The sequence below is a fragment of the Alosa pseudoharengus genome, unplaced genomic scaffold (genome assembly GCF_046254945.1).
Source record: "Alosa pseudoharengus isolate Yale_2024_CS ecotype anadromous, Long Island Sound unplaced genomic scaffold, YU_APseudo_1.1 YU_APseudo_1.1_scf_1, whole genome shotgun sequence".
Lineage (NCBI taxonomy): Eukaryota > Metazoa > Chordata > Actinopteri > Clupeiformes > Clupeidae > Alosa > Alosa pseudoharengus.
Window position 1 is genome coordinate 33,815,374 of NW_027468564.1, and position 9,837 is coordinate 33,825,210.

Consider the following 9,837-nt stretch of genomic DNA (forward strand, 5'->3'; position numbering starts at 1 on the left):
AGTTTTATTTCTTTATTGACCAAAGTACCTTTTTATTTAAAAAAAAAAAAAAAAAAAAAAAAGCCCTGTACAACAGACAGCACCCCAGGGGGAGATTCTGACTGAAATGTATGAAGAAAAAATAATAATACACAGGACACAGGAATACAGGTGTAAGAATAAGTTTGTACATATTTACAGTCTGATGCATATACATTTGAGATTACACACAGCATTGTCGAGAAAAAATGGATACATTGAATTACATAAAACAACCTCAGTAGGATGCAGGACTGCTGCATTTGCCAAATGTAGCCTAGTCTACCAGTTGATATTTGACACGTTTCTCTTTATTTATGTCAAGGCACTCTTTACCCAGCTATCTGATAAGATCTCTTTTAAAAACCAATGTTAAAATAAACTTATAAGAACTTATATAAAAAAAAAAAACACTGCTGTGCGGTTCCACACTTGTGGGCCTATACACAACATCAAATTGATTAGATAGGGATGGTACTTCTGAAGTTTATTCCAGAAATGCAATCGCGGTCATAATGATAATTATAATCATAATTCAATCGCGGTCACAATGATAATTATAATGATAATTAGGTCATAATGTTCATAATGATAACTATGTCATAATGCAATCGCGGTCATCATCCTAGCTCTGGCCGAGTGGTTTTATAGTAGGGCTCTGAAATAGGTCTTGGGCATGTTGTAAAATAAATTATTCGCACCACCACGACCCGAGTGACAAATTGAAACTCCGCTCACATACAATCCACAGTGTGTCGGCCTTCGTTGTCAACTTGTCAAGAAGCCTATTCTGGGCTCACCTTCACACAAAATAAAAACGCTCATTCAGATGTCCGTGCAGTAATGCGCTGAACGAAAAACAAGACCGTGATAAACAAAAACAAAACAGCAATGACAACAGGTACATTCTGGAACATCTGGTGATCTTTGGTTATGAGAAAGAAAAGAAAATAAAAGGAAAAACCGGTGGTTAAGCCAAATGCAAACTATGTTAACCAGACTTGCATTGATCATGGCGCACTGGACAGGCATATTAAACCCCTGCAGCAAACACAATCCTTATTCATATTTAGTCCTTAAGGACCCACAGTTGTTACATCATTTCCCTTTTTGCCAAATACACTTTAATAAAAAAAAAAAAAGGTCCTCATATCAATAACTCCTGGAGGTGACTCGCAAACAAAGAGTGGGAACAATTGATTCAGTCAATGAGGCTGACGTCTTCTGGGAAATGGAAGACGTCCCCCACCCCTTAAAACCTCGGGGGAAAAAATGTCCAGAAAGTATGGTTATCTGTTGTCAATGACACTGTTCTTATCATGTTGAAGTTAATTTAGTTGGACAATTTGGCCAAAACAGGAAGCCGAAGATGACCACACTCTGACAAAAAAGAAGAACAATATCACACACACTCACAGTATCAATCACGCTCTCGTACACATATACACACACACACACACACACACATAGCTATTGGTACACTGTTCTGGCCAAGTACTTTCAGCCTTGATGCACTTAATGTAAAAACAGAGCCTATTCACTGGTACCTGTACAAGGCATCCTCGCCCCTTTCAACAAGAAAAGGGAAAATAAAAGTTTCAAATATTACCCGTCATGGGGATTCTGTCTGTCTTTATGGAACTGTATCAAAAATACCAGCTAAGGTAAACATGGGATTAAGAGCAGTCCTTTGTTTTGAGTGTGAGTGTGTGTGTGTGTTTTAATTCACTATGAAAAAGCACTTTTTTCTCAACTGAGGTTACAGTAAAAAAAAAAAAAAAAAGAAGTTCAGAGAAGCGGAACTTCTCTCTTTCCACCATTTTCATTGTTTCCAGGGGGAACTCGAGAGAAGGAGCACCACTGGATACAGTGTGGTGTACCAGCCGCACACACACCACTGGATGAGAGACACTGCAGAAAGGGAGGGTGGGCGTGGTGTTGGGCCACGCAGTGGAAGACGGCTGGATGAAGTGATGGAAGTCTCTGGGTTTGGCCACAGAGTGGCTCCGCAGTCGTGTGTAGAAACGGGTAATTGTGTTGTGTTCACCCCCCTCAACATTCAAATGAATTATGCCTCTGTCTCTCCGGGTAAGGCTTCTGACGGATACACATTCACACACACACTCACGCACGCACTCACGTTCACGCACACACACACACACTCTCACACACACTCTCACACACACTCTCACACACACACTCTCACACACACACTCTCACACACACACTCTCACACACACACTCTCACACACACACTCTCACACACACACACTCTCACACACACACTCTCACACACACACTCTCACACACACACTCTCACACACACACTCTCACACACACTCTCACACACACACACACTCACACCTCTCCTCCCCCTGGGCAGTTCAGATTCTCTCCCTTCTCCTTCTCTCCTTTCTCCGTGTCTGTCCACCTTCCCTTCTCTTCTTCCTCTCAGTCGATCTTCTCCGTCTTCCCTTCTCTTCCTCCTCTCAGTCGATCTTCTCCACCTTGCCGATGATGCGCTCTTCAAAGATGGGCAGGATGGCGTCGTCCTCGCGCACCTCCTCGAACACCACCCCGCAGTCGAACTCATCGCTCACCTTCTTGAAGTAGAACCTGCCGCGCACACACACACACACACACACACACACACACACACACACACACACACACACACACACACACACACACACACACACACACACACACACACACACACACACACACACACACACACACACACACACACACACACACACACACACACACACACACACACACACACACACACACACACACACACACAGACAAAGGGTCAAGCTAATGTGACAGATTTATTATTTATTTACTAGTCTGGAGACGTTTCTTGGTGTTTTATGCCCCCAACGTTGTCTTCAAGGCAGCGCTGCCTGGAAGGCGCTATGGTTAGGCATGGGTTAAGGGTTAGGGTTAGGTTTAGGATAAGGTGCCTTTACGTCGCTGCCTGGAAGACGACGTTGGGGGCATAAAACACCATCGAGCTCTGGAGACAATCTGTTGAAGCTGTAGATTAGTGGTATGTTCAGAAAGGGTGTCAATGAGGTTACTCTCTTTATACACACACACACACACATCCCAAGATCCATTTAGACAATTCAGTTTGACTGTAAAAACTTGAAAAATAAAAATAACAACACTTCTTCAGATGGGCTAAGAGATATGCAACGAGGCTAGACCTGCAGCGGATTTAGTTGATTTTCAACGTGAAAAGAACGAACAAACGACTGAATGTTCACTCAAATCCATTCGATTTTCATGCAGCTTCACTTTAGTTAAATGTGAGATCTATTAACACTCATCATTCAATTTATATAAAAAATACATTGGCTATACATCTGGCTCAAAGACACAACCTTGCATCACACCAAGCGAAAGACCATGAAATTCAATTTTACAACTATAGATCCGACCATTCAATCCACATTTCACCGTGACTACACTGGAAACATGTGTTATATGTATTAAAGGTATATGTCTGGCTAAAACAGAAAGACCTGATATCAGCCCACCCCATATGAAGTTAAATTATATAGATCTATAGATCCCACCATTCAATCCACATTCAATCATGGTTCCACTGGAGAGTTAAATAAAAACATAAAAATAAACAAATCGGAGACAACCGAAAGAAACCATTAGATCTCCCCACCTGGCGTCCAGACCAGGCAAAAGAAAATACAGTTTATATTTAAGTCTACATACATTTTATCTCTACTGATTCTACCATTAAATCCACATTTCATCGTGGCTCCACTGGGAAACATTTAAATAAACACATCTAGTAAATATATATAAATAAAATAAATAAATAAATAGCTGCGTCAGAGACAGGTGAAAGAAACGATCAGCTTTGACCCGACAAAGACCTAATATCAGAACAGGCGTAAAAAATAGAATTCTATACCTATAGAATCTCAGGTAAGAAGTTAAATTATTTATCTATAGATCTCACGTAAGAAATTAAATTCTATATCTATAGAATCTCACGCAAGAAATTAAATTCTATATCTATAGAATCTCAGTAAGATATTAAATGTTATATCTATAGAGCTCACATAAGAAATTAAATTCTATATAGATCTCACCTGTAGGCCCCCTTCTTGGTCAGCAGCTCCTTAAACTGCCCCAGAGTGACCACTCTGCCCTTAACGGATGTCCGGTACGGGATGGGCTCGCCACAGAAGTAGTACGCCACCGTCACATTCTCACACAGGGGCCTCTTGGCAGATTTGTGTCTGGGGGAACAGCCACACACACACACACACACACACACACACACACACAATCACAAGTTCATTAGTTACGGTCATGAAGTTTTGTGTGATTTGTGAACAGAAACAATCAGGTAAAATAAAAATTAATAAAACACATGTACAAGAACAAAATTCTAATTCTAAAATTCCGTGTTTCTAATTGAATGAAACTCGGCTACACCAGGTCTGTGCTCTGATTGTGGAATGTAAAAATAGCTTTGGAAGTCAGCTCGATTTTATTTATTTTTTTTAACGCACGCTCCACCATCACGGGTAGTGCAGCCAGTTCCATTGATTACGGTGGAAGCAGATTGTTGCCGCAGGCTTCGCGAACGAACACTTCAGTTACATGCCCCGTGTAGCCTCCCTGTTAAAGTCAAACTATTCAAGGTCATCAAGAATTATGCCTGCGACACCAGTTATCACAAACTGTATAAAACGGGATTTAATAAAAAGTTTCTCAAGGCAAGTGTCCTTATACTGCCTTTCAGGGTGAATAAATCATATTATTCCTAATGTGATGCAATGTTTGAAAACTTGGTTGCTGATTGCAATCCACCTTGAGGCTATAAAAAAAAAAAAAAAAGTGGTTTTCAGTTCATCTAAATGAACATCCTGATCAACAGATCATAACAGACATGTTTTTTTTTCTTCTATTGAAAGTGAAGTTTTGAAAACCGTTTTCTAAAAAGAAAATACAGGCCTCGGTGGGTGTGAGCCCTTGAGAAAGGCGTAGGACTGAGAGAGCTTAAAGCACTGCCCTGCACACTCATTTGGAAAAAGCCCTCGAAACCACAGGAACTCTTTTAACAGTTCACATGTTCACCCACACAGACGGTTCAAAGCAAAGACAGATGCAGACTCAGACGGACAGAGCGCGTGTGTCCTGAATCACAGCAGCTCATATCCATACCATACACCCACACAAGACATGTAGCCGACGCAACGCTCAGACAAAATCACACACTGACGCACGCATGTGCGCATACACACGCACACACCTTGCTTAAGACAAATGACACTGACGCACGCATATGCACACCTTGCTTAGACAAAACACACTTCTCAATCACTGACGCGCAGCATTTTAACATATGGAGCTTTTCACATATGGTTTCTATTCAATACTAAGACACACACACACACGCACACACACTGCTGTAACACATACCAGGGGCGGAGTGGGACACTAAATATTACCAGGAGATTTCAAGCTTCATCAGCTCCTTCTCTAGTCACGCCCTGAACAACTCTCGCTTATTTGAACTCATTTTTAATTAATTAATTAATTTGCGGGGTCCCTACGCAACGGTGTGCGCTTGTAGGGCAGTCTGACCCTGTAGGCTACTGATCTCCTATGCTCATAGGCTACCTGCATGTCAGGTCATCATAGTTATTTACAGGGCTGTCTCTCACACACACACACCTCTGCTTAATCACTCACTCAAACACACACACACTCTCTCCTTTGCTTAATCACTCACTCAAACAAGCACACACACACACACACACACACACACACACACACTCTCTCTCTCTCTCTCCTCTGCTGTATCACTCACTCAAACAAGCACGCACACACACACACACACACACACACACGCACACACAAAATCACACACACACACACACACAAAATCACACACACACACACACACACAAAATCACACACATACACACACACACACAGCTCACACACACACACACCTCTGCTTGGCCTGCAGGGCGGCGCTCCTCCTGCGCTCCTCCTCCAGGCGGCGGCGCGCCTCCTCCAGCTGGGTGAGGGGGTTGGGTGCCGGGTTGGGCGGCATGGTGGGGTCCTGGATGAAGGGGTGCGAGGGCTGCACCCCCCTCAGGGGGCCCGCGCCGACCAACCCGCCGCCCGACCAGCCGTGAGGCACCATCGGGACTCCGCCCGCACCGAGGCCAACGACGCCACTCACGACGCCGGAGCGGTCCAGAGGACCCGGGCCCGGTCGGCACAAGTCCACAGCCTGGGAGCGCTTGAAGCTTCCGGAACCACTGGCGGAGGAGAGGAGGAGGGACAGAGTCATTATTACAATATAACACAACACATACAGTATATTGCAACATACTGCATACAGGCCAAAAGTCTGGACACGCCTCATTTATATGTGTTTTCATGACTATTTACATTGTAGATTCTCACTGAAGGCATCAAAACTATGAATGAATGCAAAGTTATTTGGCCCACAGATGAATATTTGTCAAGTTATGGCTTGCTGAATATGGTATTAAATAAAAAAAATAGCAACTTTGAAGAAACTAGAATATAAGACATGTTTTCAGTTATTTCACACTTTTTTGTTTAAGTACATAATTCCACGTGTTCATTAATAGTTTTGATGAATCTACAATGTAAACAGTCATGAAAATAAAGGAAACGCATTGAATGATAAGGTGTGTCCAAACTTTTGGCCTGTACTGTACATACATAGATACATACATATACATACATACTTTGTGAAGCTATGCCAATTTTCTATATGTTAACCACACACATACACACAAGTATTTATAAATATACATTTGCACACTAACATATATAAGTATGTATGTAGGCATGTGTTTGTGTGCATGGGAATTTTGTATGGCCATGTATGCACATGCCTGTGTGTGTGTATGTTTTGTATGACCATGTATCCACATGCCTGTGTGTGTGTGTGTGTGTGTGTGTGTGTGTGTTTTTGTATGACCATGTATCCACATGCCTGTGTGTGTGTGTGTGTGTGTGTGTGTGTGTCTGTTTTTGTATGACCATGTATCCACATGCCTGTGTGTGTGTGTGTTTTGTATGACCATGTATCCACATGCCTGTGTGTGTGTGTGTGTGTGTGTGTGTGTGTGTGTGTGTGTGTGTGTGTGTGTGTGTGTGTGTGTGTGTGTGTGTGTGTGTGTGTGTGGCGTACCTGTAGGAGCTCTTCTTGTGGCGGCTGCTCTCCCCCTCCATCATCCACTGCATGATCTTCTCCTCCACGGGCACCGGCGGCTCCACGCCACGCCCGTCCAGCCCACGGCCCTCCTCACTCTTCAGCACCTCCACCTTGGGCTTCAGCCCCCGCCTCGACAGGGTGCTGCCCTTACTCCTGGAGGGAGAGAGAGAGAGAGAGAGAGAGAGAGAGGGAGAGGGAGAGGGAGAGGGAGACAGAGAGAGAGAGAAAGAGAGAGGGAGGGAGAGGGGGAGAGAGAGAGAGGGGGGGAGAAAGAAAGAAAGAAAGAGAGAGAGAAAGAGAGAGTTAGTCAAATGTGTTTTTCCCCTAACACACACAGAAACATGACAGACTCATCATGACTAAATGCAGACCTCTTCAGGAGACGCGCACATCCACACACACACACACACACACTCACACACACTCTACTTACCCGTAGCCCATCAACTCTGCCGGCCCTGCGCCGACCCCGTCGCCATAGCTACGCCCCCGGCTGCTGCCATAGTGATGCGCGTCTCCATTCCAGCCGGCCTCGTGCTCCGCCAGGTGCGTGAGCGGGTGCGCGTGGTACGGGTGCTTGACTGGGGGTGTGTGGTAGGCGTGCGCGTGGGCGTGGGCATGCGGCGGGGAGCGCGGGGAGTGGCAGCCCGGCGTCTTCATGACGCGCTGCACGTGCTCGTCCAGGATGCGCTCGGCGTCGTCCTCCGCACCGCCACCGCCGACGCCGCTGTACGAGGGGACGGAGGTCACCACGGAGACGTCGGCGTCATCGCCCTCCTCCTCCTGCACATTTACACACCCATGTCAGTTTCGTGTCCTCGATCAGCAACAACAAAAGACTGACACTGCAATATATTGCACTTTTGTGATGAATGTACATTAATAATATAATATAAATGTGTATATATATATACATAATATAAATAGTGGTGTATTTCTAGTACATCTTCTTTTATTTTGTTTTTGAAACAAACAAAAAATGTACAGTATTATATTTTAAAAATCCAGGAGGATTTGCCTGCATGTAAGAACAATTCCAAATCCATATTTAGGACTGTTTTTATATTGCTTTGTAGATCATATATAATTAATTGTACACCATGCCGACCAATGATTTAAGAGCAGCCGTGTAGCGTTCAAGGATCTTTTACTTCTTTAGACTGGGAGATGAATAAATGGACATTAAATTTCAGCTTCACAAGCAAGCAGTAATGCTAATAACCAGATATATTTAAATTCTGCATGGAAATATTTGAATTAATGTATTATTTTTGGCAAGTACATTTTAAACTGCTACAACAAAATTCTCTGATATTTCATGACTTTGCCCCAAAAATGATAAAAATCCCTGAGTTTCCATGTCTGGAATAGTCTTTCTAAAATTCCATGATATTCCAGAAAATTCCATGAGCCGTGGGAAGCCTGCACACACTCCCTTCCTCACCATGCGGACTCTGCGGAGCCTCTCCTCGAGTCTCTCCTGGGCCTCGCGCTCCCGCTGCACCGTCTCCAGGCGGCTGATGAGCTCCAGGGCGAACTTCTCCGGCTCCACGTGCACGTCTTTCGGCAGCCTGTGCGTGCGCTGCAGTGGGGGGGGGGGGGTGAGGGGGAGACATGCCGCCATTGGTCACAACAGGGAGGAAACGCATGACTGACATGCGGACGGGCCAATTGAAACTGTTCAACCTCTAGGGAGTCTGAGCATGAGAACCGTGACAAGAAGCGTGAAAACAAAAAATAACAAAAATCCTTTTGATATCTTTCATCCTTAATAATAAGCAAAAACTAAATAAAACTGGTCTAAATATTAATAAAGTGTATCTATAGAGGCTGAAAATGGCACTGGGCCAAGGCCGGTCCATCTGTCCTTTTGGTGGCTCTGAGGAAACCTGACGCAAGTTAACTTTAGATGTTTAGAGTCATACTGAAGCCAATTAGAAAAGACTATTTGGACCAGCAGACCACAACACTGCAGTTCATAAACCCCCTTTCCTTTCCTTTCTTTCCTTTCTTTCCTTTCCTTCCTTTCCTTTCCTTTCCTTCCTGCGGTTCCTAGTTTCTGGTTGCCGGATTTTTATCATTCGCCAAAATCCTGATAGGCAAAGCCAACGCAGCTGAGGGCAGGAGCAACGCCAGCGCGCTAGACTAGACGGACAGATGGATGTCCAGCCAGCGGCAGTGCTGTCGTGGCAGAACGGAACACAACAGCCCTGCTGCTCAGGGGACGCGGCGGCTTAATTGGCCAGCAGAGCCGCGCGGCCGAGCACAACCAAGACGAGGGGTGGGGGTGAGAAAAGAAACTGAGATTCAGCAAAAAAATAAATAACGGTGCTCTCTCTCTATCTCCCTTCCTCTCTGTTTTTAATCCCCTTCTCCTGTCCCTCTCTCTCCCTCTCTTACACACACACACACACACACACACATACACACACACAATCAATACAAGCTGTCCCCAGCTGGCAAGATTGAGTCAAAAAGGTCCTGATGGATTGTGTGTGTGTGTGTGTGTGTGTGTGTGAGTGCATGTGTGCATATGTGTGTGTGAGTGCGCATGTGTGCGTGTGCATATGTGT

The 9,837-nt window shown here is 44.5% G+C and overlaps 1 protein-coding gene across 3 annotated transcripts in view; it reads right to left on the reverse strand.

The window, feature by feature from the left end:
• Positions 1-1,217: 1,217 nt before the first annotated feature.
• LOC143125981 (axin-1-like) overlaps positions 1,218-9,837 on the reverse strand; it is a 16,631-nt gene continuing 8,011 nt past the window's right edge. For all 3 annotated transcript variants that reach the window (XM_076287867.1, XM_076287875.1, XM_076287883.1), the window contains exons 5-10: positions 8,709-8,846; positions 7,698-8,047; positions 7,241-7,417; positions 6,018-6,332; positions 4,143-4,292; positions 1,218-2,634 (exon numbers count right to left, since the gene is read on the reverse strand). In XM_076287867.1, coding sequence (XP_076143982.1) covers positions 2,508-2,634; positions 4,143-4,292; positions 6,018-6,332; positions 7,241-7,417; positions 7,698-8,047; positions 8,709-8,846 — 1,257 coding nt within the window. In that variant the 3' untranslated portion in view covers positions 1,218-2,507. The remainder of the gene's footprint in view (positions 2,635-4,142; positions 4,293-6,017; positions 6,333-7,240; positions 7,418-7,697; positions 8,048-8,708; positions 8,847-9,837) is intronic.